A 22,426-nucleotide genomic window follows, 5' to 3' on the forward strand; every position below is an offset into this window, starting at 1 on the left:
GAGTACCACCAGATGAAAGACTGGTGGAGAGCATGCCAAGACACATGAAAAATGTGATTTTAAATCAAGGTTATTCCACCAAATATTGATTTCTGAACTCTTCCTAAGTTAAAGCATTAGTATTGTGTAGTTTAAAAAATAATATGAGCTTGTTTTCTTTGCATTATTCGAGATCTGAAGACACTGCATCTTTTTTGCTATTTTGCAATTGTCATTTTTCTGCAAATAAATAATCTAAATGACAATATTTTTATTTTAAATTTGGTAGGAATGTTGCCAGTAGGTTATAGAATAAAACAAAAATGTACATTTTACTTTAACACATACAAATAAATAGTAAAACCAGAGAAACTGATAATTTTGAAGTGGTCTCTTAATTTTTTCCGCAGCTGTATATTCAAGTGGGATTGAGATTTTAACAGGCAGCTGACCCAAGACCCCATCCCCGGTGTAGTTAAGTTTAGTTTGTGATCTTTTCTGAGGTTTCACATCCATTTTGATTCCTTTGGCAAACACATTTATTCAAATACATCTTAGAATTAAATCTAATGACCCTGGTGTTACCGATATCTTGCTCCATCATCTCTCTACTAGTTGAGCGTTTTATCTGTTAAAATGAAAGTTTCATTCATGTGGAATAATTACTCAGGTTGCATTTTCTTGTTATTATAAAAATGTAGGCTACTGGAAAAAAAGTATTCAATTTCCACCAGCAAAACCACCCAAAATGGCATACTCCACAGAATCTTTGAAAGTAATTGAAAAAATGAGACTGAGACAGCAGTGAAATCTGGAATAAAAGTGTTTTTATTGTTACGCCGTGTCACTGGAACCACTGTCGGCACGGTAACGTTGAACAGGCTACAACAACGTTGCATCAGTAGATAGATAGTCTACCTCATTGAATATAAAAGAATAACTTTTCCCTCTTTACCCCATTAGTGTACCTACCCCTCCTTACCCCAAGCCCCATAGACATAAATGGTGACGTGAGACTTGCTCGTCTCTGACTGACTCCAATAGTAAGCAGAATGACTTCAACATTCTCAACATTTATTGCATCTTTATAAAAAGCTAGACGTAATAACACATTTTAAAGTCAGCATACAGGAAACTGATGTTAGTGTTCTATACTGTTACGTGATAACGAGTAAGAAAAAGCAAGTAGTCATATAATTTGATTGGAAAAAGAACAGAAAAGTAAAATACAAAAATTATACTTGAAATAAAAAGGTGGGAGGAAGAAAAGGCTAGAGACTAGGAGAGTTATCATGGGTTGGCATTAAAAAGTTGTTAAAAAAGAATGGAAAAGATATGAAGAAAAGAAAAACTAAGACATAAAAATAAAGATCAGGCAAGATTAAAATGTTTATAAATCCATCTTTATATCCATCTGTTGGCACTCATCCATTTGGCAACCGCTCCAAATATCCCTTTCCCCCCCCTTCTCAATTTGCCAGGACAAAAGCGATATTATTCTTCTTCTGGTATGTCCAGCAGCAACCGTCCTCCGGATGCGTTGAGTACAATGTGTGTCAGGCACTTTCTGATCCGCCAACCTCCCCTCATCAAACCTTCTTCGACTATTCTGAACTTCAAACTCTTCAAAAGCACACGGCAGATTCACTCTGATTATCCAGCTGGAGGCAAGGAGGGGAGCGAGAAAGGAACCAGAGAAACAAGAGGGAGAGACAACAAAAAGCGAGATGAGATACAAGTCCCCTTGTACACCTCAACCCTAACAAAAACTGATTTGTAGATTTGGTCAAACTATTTATCTTGAATACTGCATCTCAGAATCACTTGAAACACTGCCCCCAATTTTGCCCTTTAAAATGCTCCTGATTACCAGAAGAGCCTCTTGCCCACTGCAGTGTCTACACACACACACACCTACCTACCTGTATGACTCCTCTCCAGTGGGTTTTTAAAGGTCCGTGTCAAACCACGCCAGCTGGTTGGAGTCTGGGGGCGGCAGGCCATCCATGAGCTCCGGGTTGTGGCTGAGGTCGGGCAGCCCGTCCACGGGGTAGTCGCCCGAGTGAGGGCCCATCTCATGCTCCAGCATGGAGTCAATGCCCAGACTGTCCTGGCCGTAGCCTCCGTGGTAGCCGCGGAAGCTGGGGTCTGAGAGGGAGACGGGCACAGTGAGTGAGACGGGCACAGATTGGATAGGTCCTTCATACTGTGGCGGGATGCTGACCTCTGACCCTAGCATATGTCTTACCGTCTGGTCTGTAAGCCATTGGATCCCCCTGTGCCCCCATCTCCAGGGTCATGTCACCAGTCTGGGGGAGACACACACACACACACACACACACACACACACACGGTCAAACAGATGTATACCTGCTCAGTTTTATTTAAACATAAATGGTATGATAAAAGATGTTGTAGTTCATTGTATTCTTCACTTACACTATAGAGAGAGACAAACACACACACAAAAAAGTGTGTCTTCCTACACACACACACACACCAAAAAGTGGGTCTTCCTACCCTAGCCCTACACAATGGTCATATAAGCTTGCTAAAGCCATTGGCTTTCTTTGAAGGAGAACAGCTGCACGCCTCTGCCCTGATGCTATTTCAGGCCACGCCTGGTTATTGTGTTGTTGGAGGCAGATGGTGTTCAGGTCAGGACGCAGGTCAGCTAAGTCGAAGGCATTTTCTTACCATCAGCATATAAACTGCATTGGTCTACATTCACCTGAGCCATAGAAAGCCATCTAGATGCTTTAACTGAGCACAAAGCTTTGAATCTTAATTTATAAAGCATGCGATTCCATCAAGTCTATGAGCCTGAATCAAAGTTTTACATCTATCTAATCTAATCACTCATATCTCTTACCAATGACACTTAAAACACTTCTAAAACACTGGTGTTGTTTCTACCACATTCCCTCTTTGGTGAGGTTGTCAGTTTTGCCCTCACTTCCCTGTTTTAATGTTGAGCAGCGTTTCCACTTTCTGCTTTAATCGAGGCATTGAAAAAGTACCCTCATGATTGACTGTTCCAAAGCAGCCCTCACTTGCAATTAAACCCATCAAGGATAAACACACACACACACACACACACACAGCGCGCCCTGGGCCTCCATCCTCCGCCAGGCCATTACCTCGTTCCAGGTCATGGGTTCTGTCCTGAAGAGGGAGCTAGTGAGCTCTACGGAGAGCCTCTTCTTGTAGTCCTGGGGCTTGTCTTCGGACATGCGGAACAGCACGGCAGCCGCATAGGTGGCTACAAATCACACAGGAACACACACTCAAGTTAACCAACCCAATCTGTAACTTCAAGGGGGGGGGGGGGGGATAATAAAAAGAGACTGTGCTTATGTAATGCAGGATGGGCCATTAAGCCATCGATATTCACAACACGGATGCAAAGCTGACAACACCTGGGGCTATTTCGTCACAGAGTTTCCACTCCATTTGAAATGCCAACATTCCAGAGCTTATCAAATGACCTTCCCGGAGGAGTGAGTCAGTCTTAAAGTGGCTCTTGCAGTGGACACACTAGCAAACAAACGTACTATATGGGTCAAAACCAAATAGTTGCATTTCAGAAAGACACTTAAAAAAAAATATGTATAAATTGCCAATACATAAGTACCAACTTTTTTTCCTTGACCACAGAAAGACTAGGGGGAAAAGCCATCTTCCCAAAACTAAAACTGTGTTTGTGTGCGTGTGCGTGTGCAGTATAAGTGTGTGTAGGTGTCCGTACCAACGCCCTCGTTCCTGGAGTGCAGCAGCTCTGTGAGGGGTGCGGTGGCTCCCTCGGCCTCAATGGCCTCGGCCGCCTCCTTGTCCTGGGCCAGCTCACACAGCACGCCCGCCGCCACGCGCTGGATGTTCTCAATGGGAGAGTACAGCAGCTATGGCAGGAAAGACAGGTGAGATAAGCATTACCATCAAGTACACATCTCGTGATGAGAATTCAGATGTAGATATATACATATACAGCCGCGGAAAAAATTAAGAGACCACTTCAAAATTATCAGTTTCTCTGGTTTGACTATTTATTGGTATGTGTTAAAGTAAAATGTACATTTTAGTTTTATTCTGTAACCTACTGGCAACATTCCTACCAAATTTCAAATAAAAATATTGTCATTTAGATCATTTATTTGCAGAAAAATGACAATTGGTCAAAATAGCAAAAAAGATGCAGTGTCTTCAGATCTCGAATAATGCAAAGAAAACAAGCTCATATTCATTTTTAAACTACACAATACTAATGCTTTAACTTAGGAAGAGTTCAGAAATCAATATTTGGTGGAATAACCTTGATTTAAAATCACAACTTTCATGTGTCTTGGCATGCTCTCCACCAGTCTTTCACATTGCCGTTGGGTGACTTTATGCTACTCCTGGCGCAAGAATTCAAGCAGCTCGGCTTCTTTTCATGGCTTGTGACCATCCATCTTCCTCTTGATCACATTTCAGAGGTTTTTTATGGGATTCAGGTCTCGAAATTGGGCTGGCCATGACAGGGTCCTGATCTGGTGGTACTCCATCCACACCTTTACTGGCCTGGCTGTGTGGCATGGAGCATTGCCCTGCTGGAAAAAACACTTCTCAGAGTTGGGGAACATTGTCAGAGCAAAAGGAAGCAAGTTTTTCTTCCGGGACAACGTTGTACTTTGCCTGGCTGAGGTTTGTAAAAGACCATAAGGATTGAAAAAGCGGACTGGAGGTTCTTCTAAGTTCGTCTTCTCTGATGAGTCCGATTTCACAGTAGGTGCAAGACTCTCTGGCTTGTAGGCCTCTCCAGGTCCCCGTCTAACCATCAGACGACCATGTGTTGGGCAAAGCTGAAAATTGGACTCATCAGAGAAGACGAACTAGAAGACCCTCCAGTCCGCTTTTTTCAATCCTTATGGTCTTTTACAAACCTCAGCCAGGCAAAGTACAACGTTGTCCCGGAAGAAAAACTTGCTTCCTTTTGCTCTGACAATGTTCCCCAACTCTGAGAAATGTTTTTTCCAGCAGGGCAATGCTCCATGCCACACAGCCAGGCCAGTAAAGGTGTGGATGGAGTACCACCAGATCAGGACCCTGTCATGGCCAGCCCAATTTCGAGACCTGAATCCCATGAAAAACCTCTGAAATGTGATCAAGAGGAAGATGGATGGTCACAAGCCATGAAAAGAAGCCGAGCTGCTTGAATTCTTGCGCCAGGAGTAGCATAAAGTCACCCAACGGCAATGTGAAAGACTGGTGGAGAGCATGCCAAGACACATGAAAGTTGTGATTTTAAATCAAGGTTATTCCACCAAATATTGATTTCTGAACTCTTCCTAAGTGTAAGCATTAGTATTGTGTAGTTTAAAAATGAATATGAGCTTGTTTTCTTTGCATTATTCGAGATCTGAAGACACTGCATCTTTTTTGCTATTTTGACCAATTGTCATTTTTCTGCAAATAAATGATCTAAATGACAATATTTTTATTTGAAATTTGGTAGGAATGTTGCCAGTAGGTTACAGAATAAAACTAAAATGTACATTTTACTTTAACACATACCAATAAATAGTCAAACCAGAGAAACTGATAATTTTGAAGTGGTCTCTTAATTTTTTCCGCGGCTGTATGTGTGCGTGCGCGCACACTGGATGTTCTCAATGGGAGAGTACAGCTGCTAGCGCTAGGAAAGACAGAGGGCAGCAGGAGAGTTTAGCTTTAGCATTAGCATCAAATACAGCCACTCAAGGAAGGGCACAAAAAAACTGAGCCGAGTGGCCTTCTCTCTGGTTTACAGCAGTCACTTTGTACGAATCTTGTGATGAGGATTGAGATGAAGCTTATTGTGTGTGTGTTACCTGTACGAAGAGTGGAATGGTGTTGAGTCCTCTGATGACTATTCTGTTGTGTACATCCCTGGCCAGAATGTGCAGAGCTCCAGTGCAGCCTTCAACAATCTCCTCCATACGCACACCCTCCTGCAGACAGACACACACACACACACACACACACACACACACACAGGCAGGCAGAGAGAGAGACACACACAGAGATTATTTCAGGCTTGTAAAATCCCTGCATACGGTTCATCTTCTAATCCAGGCCTGATATTTTAGCCTCCACCTCTACATAGAGATGTAAGCCGTCACCATGGTTACCGATATAAACCCCCATTGGGGCATGCTTATTTGAAAAAGCACACTTTCCCAAATCAGTGTATTTGCTTTTGGAATCACACACACAGACACACACTCACCACAAACTGCTGCTGGTTGCCCCCCATGGATGTGCGTCTCTGGGTGTCCTGGTGTGCCCTGACCAGCAGCTGCACCAGGCGTGGAATGGCTCCCTGCTCCCGCAGCGGGGCGTGGTTGGCTGGGCACAGCGCCAGGTTACGGATCAATCCCACGGTGGCCTGAACACAGCGGCACAGTGGCGTCACCAGGGGAGAGAGGGCATGTGATGCTGCATGTGCCACTTGGCACGAGTGTCTGCTCCAGTTTTACATGGAGGCGCTGCATTTAGCCCATGTGGCCAGCAGGGGGAGGTCTTCAGACTACAGTAATACATCTTCAACATCAACACTTTCAGATTGTCAGGATCCCCCCTGATTGTTTCTAGAATGCATCACTAAAGTATTAAAGGATCTGATGTTAGGCCTGATGCCTCTTCTGCACTTTTTATTCCTTAAGATATTATACACTGTGCTCGCAAAAGTGGTTGGAAAACAATAAGGTGCTACTTCCACTGCACAAGAATTTATACATGTCACCATTGTGCTTGCTCGAAGGGGGTCCAGGCACTGGGCTCTGTAACGCACCTTGAGACAATTGTATTGTTGTGGCACTATATAAATAAAATGTAATTGAATTCATACACGTGTGCGTTGACTGTGTGTACCTTGATCAGGGGCCAGTGTGAAGGCGGGTGCAGGAGTTTGACCACCACGGGCAGGCCGTAGTGCAAGCGCACTGCATTCTGGGCCATCTCGGCGTCCGTGTGACGGGAAGTGAGGTGACGCAGGGCACACACTGCGGGCTCGGTGATGTCCTCACGATCTCCGGCGCGCAGGACTGTCCGCACCAGAGCCTCGATCCCGCCGACCTGGCAAAACAGTCTCAGTTAGACCTGCATGTACACACATACCAATGCTTCCTCATAAAGACACCTCTCAGATTCTGTGAAGCTCAGTGACTGGTTTCCCAATCAAGCTCAAAAGCAGTCTGTGACTACCTTCAAGCAAGACCCATTAAATATTAAATTAAATATAACCTGTGTGTGTTTTTTTTTTATGAAAAACAGAATTTTAGTTTGTTATTTTGGTAAATTTACTATGATTTGCCAATTATTATATATATATATATATATATATATATATATATATATATATATATATATATATATAAAAATAAAGAAAGAAAGAAAAGTTGATTGCTGCTGAAAAGACTACATTGCTATTGTTATGAAGGAGGTAAATCCAACTCAGACGGCCAAGTGAAAGAGTCCCCCACCTGGCAGACCATCATCTTGTTCTTGTAGTTGTTGCAGGTGAGGTTGGAGAGGATGCCTGCAGCACAGGTCACCACGTTGATGTCATCAGAGCCCAGCAGCCCGACCAGGGTTCCCAGAAGTCCCTCCATGCCCTCCTAAAACACCACACACACACACACACACACACAGACACACACAGACACCTTTAGAACCTTTTCCCCCAGGCCATTCCTTTCAGCAACTGTAGGTGTGAACGATCTGGTACTTAGATAAACATGTCTGAAATCTTCCAAAACCTACTGTTAAAACTGACAGAGTGCGAGTGAGTGTGTGAACTCTTAATTGGTAATAAGTTGCTGTTTTACACAGGTGGTGTGCGTGTGTATGTACCCACCTGTTTGGTGGCGGCATCAGAGAGATTGCGGAGTGTCCACAGGCAGTTCTGCACCAGGCGCTGGCTGGGGTCCATCAGGTGAAGACCCAGAGCCTGCATGCCTCCTGCACGGTCACAAATAAACAAACAAACAAACAAATAAATACCCTTCAAAGTCACACACAAAACACCTCTAACAGTCAACAACCGCCTGATAAAACTCGTTGTATAGGTTTAAAATATTTTAAAATCAATATTGCTCAACAACAAACAAGCACACCTGCGCATAGACAAAACAGCAGACTAATTCAGATACTTTTACGCGCCTATTAACAACAAGCTAAAAGGAAAAACTGATCATAGACATGTTTTGACTTTCAATCTTGTAGAGTGGGTTGGAAAATAAATAAATGAAAGTTTCCAGCACTGAGGAGTAGTGTTAGTTGTTTTTTTGTTCTGGCACAAGACACATTCAGAGTCACGAAACTTTCAATTCAATCCTGTTGAATTGTTACAGATTGTTCCGGCATATTCATTTCTTAGTCAACCGAAAGTCACCTCTGAAAACAGAGTGCTTTCAAAAAAGAAAAAAAGGTTCTTGTGAAGTTCTCACGCACAGGCACAAACGCCAGTTTCACATGCGGCCGTAGACAGTGAGTCACCGTATGAGTCATTGTTTATACACACACACACACACACACACACACACACACACACACACACACACACACACACACACACACACACACACACACACACGTGTGCCAACTTGCCTGCCTCCACGATGGCAGGTTTGTTGCTGGAGCAGACGGAGAGCACTTTGAGCACTCTGCTGGTGGTCCACAGGAGCTTCTCGTAGGTGTAGGTCCTCATGATGTTCACCAGGGCCTGGGGGCCGCCGCTCGCCAGGATGATCAGCTGCAAACACACACACACAACATTTAGAACACAACTGAGTCCAGCGACATTTAACATGAATCATTGTGTGTGTGTGTGTGTGTGTGAGAGAGAGAGAGCGAAGGCAAATGTGTGCCAAAGCATGCAGCCATCTAATGCTTGAGCCATCAGCCCAGGCGATTAAGGGTGTTCACACCTGCACTTTTACTACTGTTAAATCGCAGCCTGAAACTTTTTCATGAATGTATTTTTTTTTTTTTTTTTTTAAGTGAAGGGGCATTTGGCCTTGGCAGGTCTGCGCTCTCCGAGCCTTTAGTTTACATCCAAGAATTAGTCTGTTATTAGTTAAATATCGTTACACAAGCATGGCTGTCGGTCTACCTTGCTCTGTGTGTGTGTGTGTGTGTGCGCGCGTGTGAGAGCGAGAGCGTGCCATAGGTCGGCCTACCTTGCTTTCCTGGTTGCCGTAAGCCAGAATCTGCAGGCAGTCGGTGGTGATGGCAAGAAACTTGACGTTGGTCTTCATCAACAGAGCCACCATCTTCTGCAGACCGCCGGCCAGACGCACGGCCATCTTGGCTCCCTCCTGGTGCAGCAGCAGGTTGTGTAGTGTGGTGATGGCGTAGAAGAGGACGGAGTCTACGGGAGACCTACACACACACAGACACATGGTTAATACCAGTCAAATACAACCACGACCAGTCAATTAAACCTGTTCATTGCTTTTGTGTTTTCCATTCCTTGCCAAGCCAGATGGACAATACATCCGGAAACAACCTCAAATATGAGTGTTGGTGGTTAGAGGGACTGGGTTTAAACCCAACCAACAACACTAAACATGCATGGCTACCTCAAACGGAAAACAAATCAAACATGGGGAGTGCTTTCTCTTGTTAAAGGTGCAGTAGTCCTCGATTCTGGCGAAAGGTAGTTGATATTTAAGCTCAACAGCCAATCAAATTACACACCTCCCACCATGCTCCTGAAGCACTGTGTTGATTGGCTGTAATAAGTGTGTGGCTCAGTCCAAGCCACTTTGTGTGTTTACAGACACGGGACTTAACAAACTGATGGAGATAATGACTTGAATATATTAAATCAAGTGCCTTGGAACATGGCAGGAACATGGCTTTCTCTCTCTGTGTGTGTAACTTAGATTATTAGGCCCACTTATTCTGCATATGTGCAAGAGCAAGTTTCAGTCAGAGGTGATAAGAAGAGTCGAACTGTGGTTCTTTCGACCTTGTGTAAAACTGACATCCTTGCAAGACAGGAAGCATAGTAAGATGACCTCGGACGTCAGAGACCCACCAGGTGGTTATCCCTGCCGACAAATTGTTTTGGTGTCAGCGCTTACTTCTAGCTGTATAAACCTTTTGTGATGTATTTAAATTCGCCTCTCTCTCGCTCTCTGAGAGTGGGCCCGTGCCTCTCTCTGGCCTGCCAAGACTTGGGTGAGCCCGACAAGCTTGTTGTTGCTGTTTAATAAATATACTTATATGCAGCTCCGGAGTCCTGAGGTAACTTGAGTGAATTTTCAAACACAAACTAACTTGTTTCGGAGCGCACACTGGATGGGCAGCTAGAGGAATGCGACGAGGGCTGCGCTGCACTAGTCAAGGACTGCACCTTTAAAAGACACAAGACCTGTTCCATCTTGGCAGGCGCGCCTTACCCCAGCATCTTGACGAGGGCGGGGATGCCGCCGGACTTGAAGATGGCGAGCAGGCCCTCCCGGTGGTGGGAGAGGTTGTGCAGCGTGCCGGCGGTGCATCGTGCAGTCTCCACGTCGCTGGTGTTCTGCATGGTACGCACCACGGCCGACACCATCTGCGGTGAGCGCATGATGGCGTGGCGGGACGCCTCCTTCTTGGAGAGCTGGTGCACCATCACCGCCGCCTTGTTCACCACCACCTGCGGCAGGTCAAGAGGAGAAACCAGCAGGATTAGAGAACCATAATCTCACAACTAGACATAACAGTAGCGATCACACGAGGACGGACACATGTATTAGTTCTACTCAACCCTATTTGCCATCTGATAAACAGATCTGATTGGTTCACTCGTTGTCAATGGCATCCCTTTGTTCATATACCTCCTGCATTAAAAGGCAAATCTGTGTCTGTATACACATGTCGTTGGTTTTACATGACAAGCTCCTTTTAATGACAATCAATGTGAATCACCAGAACCCAATTCCAAAAGCAACAAAAAACTGAACTGGAAAATATGTGTAAGTATCTTTTGTGTGCGTGAAAATGGGGATGCCTTTTAGTGGGGATGAAGACTTTTGCAGGCCACTGGATATTTAATAAGCCTCTGTCTAGAAGAGTTGATCACTCACTCTGTGTTTTTATCATTTTATACAACATTTATGGTCTAGTATATTTCCCAAAGGCAAGTTTTAGGTCTACCAACATTAAACAGAACACTGAGATATACTACTTGCGTAAGTACTGAAACCCCATGCTTTGTTCAGTATTTAGCAACGGTGTCTAAACCCTGCTGTGTGTGAGTGTGTGTGTGTGTGTGTGTGGTGTCTAACCTGATCCTCATCGTTGAGCAGCTTGGTGAGCTCTGGGATGGCTCTGGTGGCCAGCTCCGCGTCGTCCTGGTAGTTGATGAGGTTGACCACGGCGTGCTTGAGCATCTGTGACGGCTCTGCCAGCTGCTGCACGTTGGTGGGGTGGGCAGAGTCGAACTGAGCCGTCGGGATCTGGATGCCCTCCTCCAGCGTCTCGGGGAACATGGCAGCACGCACACGCTGGGCACGGGTCATGGCATACTGCCCATCCATTTCTACAGGCAGAGTCAAGGGAATTAGTTCACACAGAAAACTTCATTTAGAAATGTATATTATTTATAAATTAATATAATAATTTATTTTTAATATAATTATAGTGATATGGATTAAACGGTCTGACATCTGCTCTCCCTCAATAAGGAAACAAAAAACTGTTTTTCAATTAGAGGGGACTGCAATAATGCACAAAATGTCCTACATACATGACTAATGTAGGAATTATCTTTCTCAAGTCTCATTTTCCCCCCAGTTCCTGTGCGTGTCTCTCTTACCTGGGACCTGCTCGGGGGTAAAGGGCTGGCCAAAGCCCATCTCCCATTCGTAGAGCTGTGGGTCCAGCTCATCCTCTGGGTTGGGCTTGCCAGTGAGGGAGGGCGCGGTGGTGGTGGCCCCAGAGTGGATGCCTGAGTCCAGGTAGGACTGCTGCTGCCACTGGGCCACTGCAGCCTTGGCATCAGACTCCATCGCCATGTCCAGCTCCATCAGATCAGCTGGGGGACAGACAGACAGACAAGCATGTAGATAGACAAACACGCACGCCAAAGACAGGTTGACAGAGAGAGAGAAAGAAAGAGAGAGAGAGAGAGACAGACCCACAACCAGAGACAAGCACACAGAAATGCAGATACAGACAGTATTAAATGAGTAAAGAAGCTCTGAGCTACAACAGGCAACACCTGGGCATTTATGTATGTTTATCCTTGCATGAGGCCTTTCAGCAAAGGGGTAAATGAGCCTTTTTGACTCCAAAAGTCAGTCACCTTTCTGTCAATTCCATCCAAGATAAGAGGCTTTGTCTGGGATTACACACTCAAATTAATTTCATTTCTGCCGTTGACCCAAATAATAAAATGACTTGTTCCAAAAAGATTTAAAATGGAAATACATGTCCAAGTCATGGGCAAGATGCATTAGGCATTCAGAGCATTAGACAGCATAGTACCGTAGTTTTGCTGTAGTCTTCTGTATGCATCTCCAGTCACGTTAAATGATGCAGTTTCTCTCTCTCTATATATACACATCCATTAGGACTATACCACCCTAAAACCCTGTGACATCTCAAAGCCTCTGTGTATGCATAGGTCACTGTATATATCACAACCCACACACCCCTACAGGTTTGGAAAAAACAGGGGAAAAAACTAGACAGGAAGCTGGAGACACTCACCTTGGGTGGCCATCTTCCCCTAGCGAGTCACTCAGGTGGCTGAGTGTTCACACCTGCACGAGAGAGAGAGAGATATTACTTTTCACACTTCCATTAACCACACTAGTCAGTTTAACTGCACTTCCTGCCTGCCAAGTGCCCAAGGACTATCCCACCAATTCAACACCAACTGCTTCTAAACAGGTAGTTATAATGTCCCACCGGCCTGGCACATTTGTCCAAGCACTCAACTCTGTAGGTAGGCTCTACAAAGCCTGTTGCCAACCACAGGCACAATGGCATTGCTGAACTGTGAAATGTGAACTGTGAAGGTGGTCACAGACCCGGATCGACATCTTTGAGAAACCCACATAGCGGGATTGGCGTCTGACACAGCCTAGCAGCTCCAAAATGAACTAAGACGGTCAGAACACACAAATCCAAAGCATTTACATGTTGTACATGATGCACACCAACTTTACTTGAGTCTGAACATTGCTGTAAATGTGGTGAGAGCCTGCCAATACTGAGACACCAGATGCAAACACAATAATGTGGCCGTGACTCAGCAGGGGACTTTCCTTCTATTGGCTGGATATCAAAAATAATGTACAACTTTTTTCTTGTTCATTTGGACACACCATCTCTTTTTTAATTTTGATAAAACCTAGTAAGGGCTGCAGTCAAACTGTCTTTTTTACTTGAGTACCTAACTGAGTGAAAGGACCTGGAAGTATCCAAGTGGAAGCCATGATAAGCGTGGTTGAGTTCTCTACATACTATAGAAAGGTGCTTCAAAGGTGTTCAATTTAAAACATCCGCAGTTGCATAATTACGAAGGCTAGTGTAAGTGCAGTCGGATTTTCCCAGCACTGTGGTTGTCTTCCTGTGTCCTTATGAATTCTCCTTCACATCTTTCCTTAAACTCATGGCTTTTTCCATTGAGGTCAGGAAAAGGTGGTTAGGAAAGGACGTCATTTTTTTTTTTACTAGCCCAAGTCTCTATAAGTCTCTGTGAGGTTTGTCGCATTATTGATAATGTCAAATATATTATATTACATGCCTCTCTGAAGCTGGGAATAATGATTTTGTCCGAGTTTGAGTCGGAACTCCGACTTCAGATGGCCTTCTAGAGCAAAGGTCCATGTTGGAAACATTGGTCTTGAATGCAACATTTAACGTCACACCTCTGATTCCGGAATGCCAGCATGCCATCTCAAGAGTACACAACGGGGCGCCATTAGGCCGGTTCCGTGTAAACAAGTAATGGTGGCTTAATGAGGGCTCCACTTAACAGCGGTATCTCTGTATAAAACTCCACATCAACTCCCATTGGGTTCAGCTTTGTCAAAGCTCAGGTTATTCTAAGGCAAGATAGAGGGTTGAATGTGTTGACTGTGAAACCAGCAGAAACATTTACTAGGCTTCAACCCCGGTGTAAAACGAGTTGAAGTCATCAGAAACATTCACTAAGTACAATCACGTACCTAATTCACATTAAGTACTTGCATTCGTGTCTGAGCAAGCCTTCAGTACTGATGGAAAACCCCACAATCGCCCTTGGAGTTCGTGTCTCATTTATCAGAGGCATACAACATCAAACTCGGCTTTACACTTCATTTCCTTTCTCTGACTTGGAGTCACTACCGATAATTCACAACATCTGGACATATGCGTAGCGGCGTGCCGCTGCCCTGCGTGTCCACCGCTGAAGATCAAAGCAATTCCCCACAAGCTAAACTCGAGTACCCCTCCCCACTCTACACTGTACCCGGCTCTAATCGCTTCCAATGTGTGCAGTCTAGCATAGCACAGCAATAGGAGCTCCTCCTCGACTGCCTATGAGAATGCAGGCCACACAACAGAGGAATGTGAGTGATTGGGGCCCTCAGTTTAGGAAGCCGGACAGGAATATTTAAGCCAGTCAGCCTACATGGTTTCAAAGAGCCGTTGTTTAAACGACTGTAAACTTCCGGCCAGTGTTACATTTTAATGTAATAAAAAAAAAAACAATTCTAATAAAGCACACAAAACAAATGAGTTACGATGAAACCAATTGTAAAGACTTAAACCCAACCGACCATCTAGTTCCTACACAGATTAGAGTTGCTTTCGAAAAACGGTAACTAGCTACATTATGTTATATCATTTTGTTCCTCTTATAATATATAGTAGGCATTGCTGCGACGTATCTATCTAAACATTTTTTCACTGACTTTACAGCCATCGACGTATCTGCCAATCTAGTTGGCAAACAAAATGATGAGTAAATGATACCGCGGTGAACTAGGCCCTAATTAACATACCGTTAGCTGATAGACATTACTTATAGCTCCAGGGTAACGTTAGTTGGGCACATGGTTTGAACAAACAATTCAACAAAGTACCCCTTTCCAGTTAAAACATAATAGACATCTAAATACAACAACATGGAAACACTTTGTTGGCGCTCATGGTCAACATTGCAAGTAAACGTTGGCTAATAACTTACAAGGCTGTAGGCTTTAGCTTTGACTATTCCAGCCAAGCTCATTACACATTTCCGAAAAAGGTAGCCGAAAACAATCATTCAACTATCAAAGATTCTGAATGACTTAACTAGTCCGATTCCTAAAGCAATTCATGTAGGTCAAGTTAAACATCTCTAGTAAATTTGCTAGCTAGCCATTCTGGGTACGTTAGCCAGCTTAAATGTTCCGACTTAGGTCAACGTAACTTGTGTTAAGAATGCAATCAAATTAAATAACCACCACCATATGCCTCGGCCATCCATGTTCATACAACGATGACTACCAAAGCAAATACTTCTGCTAGCTAGCTAGATAGCCGAGTTAACGATAGCGGGAGAGCTACCTGACGAAAACACCCTGAATCTTCCTAAACATCTTCGAATAACATTACATGCGGTGAATAACGTTCACGTTTACCAATCTTGCTTGATATCTGCCTACTATAACCCTAAAATCTTAACTCTGACCAGTGAGCTATCTAGGTTTTACGAAAATGCTTTTAACGATCCAAATGCCGATGTATTCAAGAGTAATGCGTCAATACTCCTGGCCATCTTTGTCAAACAACATCATTGAAATTATTTCTTTATAACATTAACAGCAACAGTAACTAGCACATTAACCTAGGGGAAAAAGCCAGGTAACATTAACCCCCCTGAGGCTAACGTTAGCTACTAAACCAAACTGGATTACCTGGCGATACTTTTACAAGATATTAATCGATTGTGTTACTTTAAATGTAACGCTTTGAATTACAATAATTAAAATTTGCAGCAAATTTTCATTGATGGCAACATTGTCTCTCCTTAAAATGTTTTGTCGGTAGTTCCAGAATCCATCAAAGAGGAAGCTCCCTTTTCCCATTTCCACGGTGACTATTCCCCAGGAATCTGCAAAATGCAAAAAGCATAAGCTACCGAATCGTTACATTTTTCGAAATCTCACACTTACTCTCAAATCAATGCCGTCTTTCTTGTCAGCGACAGATGATCTGTCCCGCCCGTGTTAATAGATAGAACGGAACAGGTAAACCGTCTGGATCCAAACGGATATTCCTGTTACCGCTGCACTAGGGATACGCTAATGTTAGCTCAGCCAGTAAACTATCTTAAAATGGCGTCTTGCAGGGGAGTACACCAAGAATGCAGTCGTCGTATTCCGCCGCAATCAAGAAAATAGATCAAAAATTAAATGTCGGGGAATAGTCCTACACTGTTATTTGTAAGTTTACTATTCTTGTATATGATGCTATGTGTAAAAAACAGATTGTGTGCATTTCATATGTTTGAAATGTTTATAGGTCTCAAGGAAATATGCATTTTGGTTACGCGGAAGGATATAGAGCAGCACCGGGAGGGCGAGGTGCATAATTACGTTGAAATTGGACTGTTTTGAAAACTTGGACTATGTAAGAGACGCAATGCCTCTCATTCCTACGATCAAACTGTTTCCGTCAGACACATATGTTGTAATTTTTCAGGTATCAGACAGAGTAGTGCTTTCTGAGATGTAGCCTACACTTGCAGAAACACAATAAAGTTGTGATGTATTGTAGAGTCACAGTAGCAGGCGACACAGGTAAACTAGACTTTTTCATTCGTGGCCACTACCCCCATTTTATCCATATTTTTGTATTGAAAAACGCACTGAAGACTATACTAATTAAAACCATCAGATGTGTGTGTGTGTGTGTGCGTGTGTGTGTGTGTGTGTGTGTGTGTGTGTGTGTGAGAGAGAGAGAGAGAGAGTAAGAAACTTTCTGTTAGAATAGGCCTACAGTTAGTAGGCTATTCCATTGTCTGAATATGGCAGGCCTAAATATGAGAGGTGACTTAACCTCCATTTAACCTTCGTTGTCATTGTCTGCAATGAGAGTACTGGGGTTGTGTTCCAAGACTTCACCTGAGCAATGTCCTGTTAAAGGACATTTCTAAAGACAAACAGCTGGATGTCAACAGTCATTATAGGCTACAGTCCATAATTCTGTGAAAGGCTGTTGATATTTGAGCTCAGTAGCCAATCAAATTACACCTCTTCCTTCCTTGCTCCTGAAGCAACGTGTTGATTGGTTGAAATGGTTAATGGCTTGGTCTGAGCCACTACAGAGCAAGGACTGTGAAGCTGGGAACACCGGAGTTTTTGTTGTTTGCTCTCTCATAGAACTGACCGCTAGAGAACCATAAAGAGAATTTCAGTTCAGTTCAATTTCAACTCAGTAGGAGTTCAGCAGCAGTGTAATAATCAAGGACTTACCTTTAATTAATTACTACGACCTCTCTGCAAGCTATTGTATTGTTTGGGGATGGGAACATGTCCTCTGAGCAACAACATAGATGTGAAACAGTAGGCTATGCTTAAAAACTACATGTGAATATTCCTGTTGATTCAAAAGGTACAAAATGTGTACAACAAAATATTAAGTTTTGGTACCTGAAAGCAAATAGAATGAAAGATCACCTGGGAGAACAACACTGAATAAGCCAATTTCAGGGCAGTTTTAACATTTTAACTGAATAAGCCAATGTCCGTGCAGTTTTAACATTTTAACTGAAAAGGCCAGTGTCTGTTAAAACAAAGCCTTATTTCTGTATGCTCAGCTTCTTGTCCAGTTTCTTCTTGCGGACTTCCTTATAGCTAAACCTCCTCTGATTCCTGTCTATTCCCAAGTGGTAAATACATCTGAAACCAGACTTGGGTGGGATTAGAACACAGCAGCCCTTGTGGAGGAGGCTCAACACAAGGGTTCTACTTTCTGTGGAGGCTCAGTTTATTTAATGTCTGCCACAACATCCTGCCCATGTTCAATCAGTCTGTGGTAGCCAATGGTCTGACAGTCCTATTCGGGAGGATTACGTTTAAGGAAGAATATGCTAAAAGACATAAAGGTAAGTGTGTGATTGGTCCAAAACACGGTTTGTCACATTCAGCAAATTGTTCCTCATGGTCCTTAAGCTGCCTGTTCAGTGTGTGGTCTTGTACAGTGCTGGCTCTGTTAATGGGAAACAAACCAAGCCGTACACTATTCCAACCAGTCAACACGTTGCCTCTGGAGCCTGGGAAGGAGTGGTGTAAATTAGTCCAGATATAAGCAACCTCTCCCCAGAGTTGCAGACTGTTCCTTTAACGAGCTAGTTGATGAGTTGAGCTGAACTCTCTGCGGAGGGTAAGGGAGGAAGGAGAGGAGGATTCTGGCAGAGAAAAGGGATGTTGACCAAGTGGGTGTGCATCAAGACTAGTGTCGACCACCCTGATGCGCTAATGCTTTTTAGAAGCAGACTGATCTTTTCCAAGAGTTCCATTGAGTGGAGCAGGTCAACTATATCAGTTGCCATTGAACTTTAGAGGTGAATATGGCTTCTTTTGTTGTCCATAGTAGAAATAACCCCAGAGCTGACCAACATAATGACGAAAGTACTATAGAGAACAATGAATCATGATTTGTTTGTTTGATTTTCAATGTGTAGTACATTAATAAACATGTGAATTATTTCACAACTTTGAATTTCTTTGCCTACTTGCTGCACTTCTGTACACACTTCCAATTTCCAAAATGATTCTTGATTGTCTAAAAACTTCCAAAAAGGTTTCTTTTATAGCTTTAAGAAAGTTCAGAAAATGTGCAGAATCTACAGAGGCCTATCTTTAGGGGGTTATAAGTTTAATATATAAGTTATAAGTTTTTAAGGTCATCTCATCACAAGTCTGTCTCTCTCACTTGAAATGCTGACGCTTGCATACTCTCTAGAAACTTGGCAAACATAAATATGACTCTCAACAGATCCTCTGTGACGTCACCTTCTATAAGGGACAACGAAACATACCGGTATTTAGTACATTATCGCCCTCTAGAGGTAATAGTCTGCAACTTAGTTTGAACCATAAACATCCTAGAAAACACCTTCAATTACAATCGCTGACAGTCGAATGACAGTCAATAATTGTACGTCCTGAGGAATCTCGGACCCTTGTGGCCGTTAAAATCTTCTGCAGATATGGTGTAGTAAATCTGCCTGATAGAAGCTCGACATTGTGGCTGATGAAACAGATCTGTCATCATGCATTTACCCGCTTGCCCCTTGATGTACAAATTATACAGTTGCCTATTTTGGGGAGCAGCATGCCTCAGTATTTGTTCATCCATTGTGACTTGAAATGTTGCACAACCCCCATAAGCTGTATACGGTAGCATGTGGCCTATCGTCACAGAGACAGGCAATTGCGTCTCGACCAGGCGTGGGTGTGGCTGATAGCTTCTTGAAAAAGCCGGCTTGTGGACCTGATCAGAAGGACTGACGGCTGTGCAAGCACCGGTCAACGCAAACAAAGGGATATTGCCATACAAGAAATACCTTTTAAAAAGCAAGCAAGATAATTCTAAAAAGGTAACCGTGTTGTAATTGTATCGTGCTTCATGGCTTTTTACCATGTTTGCGCTGCGGGGGTGTCGTTTTGTGATTTAAGCTAATTAAGCAGCGTTGGGCGTATTGCACCTGCCCTAATAGTCTCTTACAGAAATTATATTTCTATTTCTTTAAGTAGGCTTGGCTCTACAAGGTCTGAGAATGAAAGCTCGGAAACTAGACTATATGTAACGTTTTTCAATACGTTTGTCTCGATTATTAAATACTTTTTTTTTTAGTTCGTTGCGTTTCGGCTGTTAGGCTAGATTAAACATGATGTATGGGTAACATTAATTAAATGTAGTGTAATTGTGTGATGTGAGCTGAGAGTAGGCTACATTATCGTCGAAACGCTTTGTCACAGTGTAGCCTGTCATTTTCTAGCCTATCCTTTGGCCTAGCCAAGATTGCATGACCCATTTCCACTGTTTTAAGACAGATTGGGATGTTCCCGAAAGCCTTTACATTTATTTGAATAACTTCACTTGCTATGACATTGTTCTCGATCGGTGTATGGCAAGCCTACACTAAACTACGTAAAAGATTTACGATGACAAGACTTTGAATTTCAGTGCGTCGCTTCGGGACTGGTATAGTCTATCACCATCTGTGCGCTCCGCAGCTAAAACCTGTTTTTACTGTTACTGAAACTGTATTTGCTAGTTTGGGGTGGTGGTATAGCCTGAGTCTTGACATTTGTTTTTGTAGTGATAGATTGTTCTTTCTATGGTCCAAACGAGCCGAGAAAATTGGGTGCGTGATTTATGATGGATTTATGGTAACGCCATATCTTCTCCCTATCTGGGCATGTACACTGACCTAACAAGTCATCCGAAGTAAGCGTGACATTTTCTAGGAATAACTCTTTGAGAAGGATGTAATGAACGTCTAAAAATAAACGGTAAACAAGTCAGAAATAGGCACGGTTCACACGTCCACTGCATGCTTGCTGAAACAAACATAGTTCACATAGTTTTCCAGGACATTTGCTGTCTACATCACCCACTGCTGAAGATATACACTCATTATGAGTCAGCTGGGGGAAGTTCAGTTATTTTAATGTCATGGCATCGGATTTAATCAGCTGTCTATGTCCATAATACAGATGAAAATGCTGGAGACCCCCAACACCCAATATGACTCCTTCCTCTACTGGAGGCAGCCCATCCCTGAGCTGGATTTGTCTGAGATTCAGGACCTAGGCGTGGCTAAGGTGGTACCCATCCAGAAGAACAAACCCAAGAAGAAGAAGAAGTCCCCACAGAAGCCCCAAAAAGGGGGAGAACCAAACGAGCTGTCTGAGTACAACGCTTTCCAGTACTGGAGAGAGCCTATTGTCAGCATTGACAACCTTGATTTTAACTTGCTCTTGTGAAGTTACACTGTCAGTACCTGTTTAGCTATGGTTAGGATCAGTTTGGCTCGAAATAAACCAATTTCGGACATTTTGAATTTGTCAGTCTCTTACAAGAAACCCCTTAAATGTCTGAGAAGTCTCCTCTTTTAAATTAATTTATCTAATGTTCAAATGACTCCAGTGTTGTCACTATTCACACCACGTTTGTCTAAAATGAACTTTGAACCCACCCAACCTTCTCCTGTCCTAAGAATTGAGTGGCATTTCAAAGCACGAAATGCAACACTAGATGTAATCAAGGTTGATTTGTGGTGGCTCACTGTCAGTGCTCACTCTGTATGTAACCCCTGCAGATACAGTGGAGGGTTTCTTATCTGCTCCCTTAGAGGAGGTTGGTGTAGTAGGCATGCCCAACACCTTGTTTAGATGATGCAGATCTGTTTAAGTCTGGCATCTCTTTTATTAAGGCTGACCACCAATGACGAGCGCAGGGAACATCTCTTTACTGTTTAGATTAATCTGTTCACTGTAATCTATCAGTGTGTAAAGCCATGTCAAAACAGCCTGGAATTCACGCTCACATTAAAAGACAATGGGATAGTATTTGTATTCAACCAGATCTACATATTGTTGGATGTTTTCATGTTTTAGAGCTTGCAATGGACAAACATGGTTCATATCAGTTGCCTTTTGCTTCATTTGAGATTCCCATTTTACTGAGTATTTCTGTATGCTGCTTCCAGTCTGTTTTGAGCAGGACTCAGAAGACTAAGACTATTAATGCCTACTGCGATTGTAGTTTTCTTTATTTGTTGTTTATATTTTTCAGTTGTCTGGTTTATTATTTAAGATGAAGGTCTGACTGAGTCAAGGCAGTTTCCCCTCAGAAATTCCAGTATTTGACTGCAAATTGCATTGTTGATGAATGTCCGTGGTATGTATAATATGGCTCTATATGGTTGTGATGCCTGATGAAATGCGACTGGAAAGTTAGCCAGTGTAACACGACACATCTAGTTGTGCATTTGTCTGTGATGCTCCTCTGACTAATCTCTCTATTTGGGTCAACTGTGAAAAAACAAAGTCCAATGTAAAAATGTATTTAAAAAACATTCTTTGCAAATAAAGATTTTAAGTGGATATCTGGTGTTGTATATTATTTTTGTGCATTTACTGGTCTCCTCCGGTCCCACAGTATCAATGCTTCCCAATAGCAATATATATAATATCCTCCGGACCTACCTCAGCTTTATATCAATAGTTCCCAAACTTTTCATGGCAGGCCCTTTGTTTCACAAATTAAAAAAAGAATCCCCCCCCCCCCCCCAATAGCTTAGCCTTACATTTTTTATCAGTAAGGCATGTTTTTATTTAATTTGATCTGAGATGTTGTTTAAAATGTTTAAACATTTTTACTTCTCACTAGGTGATCAATCCATACAATGTTCATATAAACACATGCCTGTTGTATGAATAATTAG

At 43.0% G+C, this 22,426-nt stretch overlaps 2 protein-coding genes across 3 annotated transcripts; one reads left to right on the top strand and one right to left on the bottom strand.

Moving 5' to 3' along the window:
* Positions 1-841: 841 nt before the first annotated feature.
* Positions 842-16,272, bottom strand: LOC308381258 (catenin beta-1-like). 2 transcript variants are annotated; one of them, XM_080858794.1, is made up of 17 exons: positions 16,140-16,272; positions 12,700-12,752; positions 11,804-12,022; positions 11,274-11,527; positions 10,404-10,642; positions 9,177-9,378; positions 8,605-8,749; positions 7,853-7,956; positions 7,479-7,613; positions 6,868-7,071; positions 6,224-6,382; positions 5,826-5,945; positions 3,728-3,878; positions 3,120-3,241; positions 2,228-2,288; positions 1,902-2,127; positions 842-1,640 (listed from the first exon to the last, which is right to left on the bottom strand). In XM_080858794.1, exons 2-16 carry the CDS (start codon positions 12,710-12,712, stop codon positions 1,928-1,930), a joined length of 2,328 nt encoding a protein of 775 aa, XP_080714920.1. In that variant the 5' UTR covers positions 12,713-12,752; positions 16,140-16,272; the 3' UTR covers positions 842-1,640; positions 1,902-1,927. The 2 variants fall into 2 exon arrangements, with proteins under 2 accessions (XP_080714920.1, XP_080714921.1); XM_080858795.1 differs by having other exon boundaries at positions 1,898-2,127.
* A 3,138-nt stretch (positions 16,273-19,410) lies between these two features.
* On the top strand, positions 19,411-22,085 carry mllt11 (MLLT11 transcription factor 7 cofactor). Its single transcript, XM_080859130.1, has 2 exons — positions 19,411-19,570; positions 20,694-22,085. The coding sequence occupies exon 2, from the start codon at positions 20,694-20,696 to the stop codon at positions 20,961-20,963; it is 270 nt and encodes an 89-aa protein (XP_080715256.1). The 5' UTR covers positions 19,411-19,570; the 3' UTR covers positions 20,964-22,085.
* Positions 22,086-22,426: the final 341 nt, after the last annotated feature.

The sequence above is a fragment of the Sprattus sprattus genome, assembly GCF_963457725.1.
Source record: "Sprattus sprattus genome assembly, chromosome: 20".
In the NCBI taxonomy this organism is placed as follows: domain Eukaryota; kingdom Metazoa; phylum Chordata; class Actinopteri; order Clupeiformes; family Clupeidae; genus Sprattus; species Sprattus sprattus.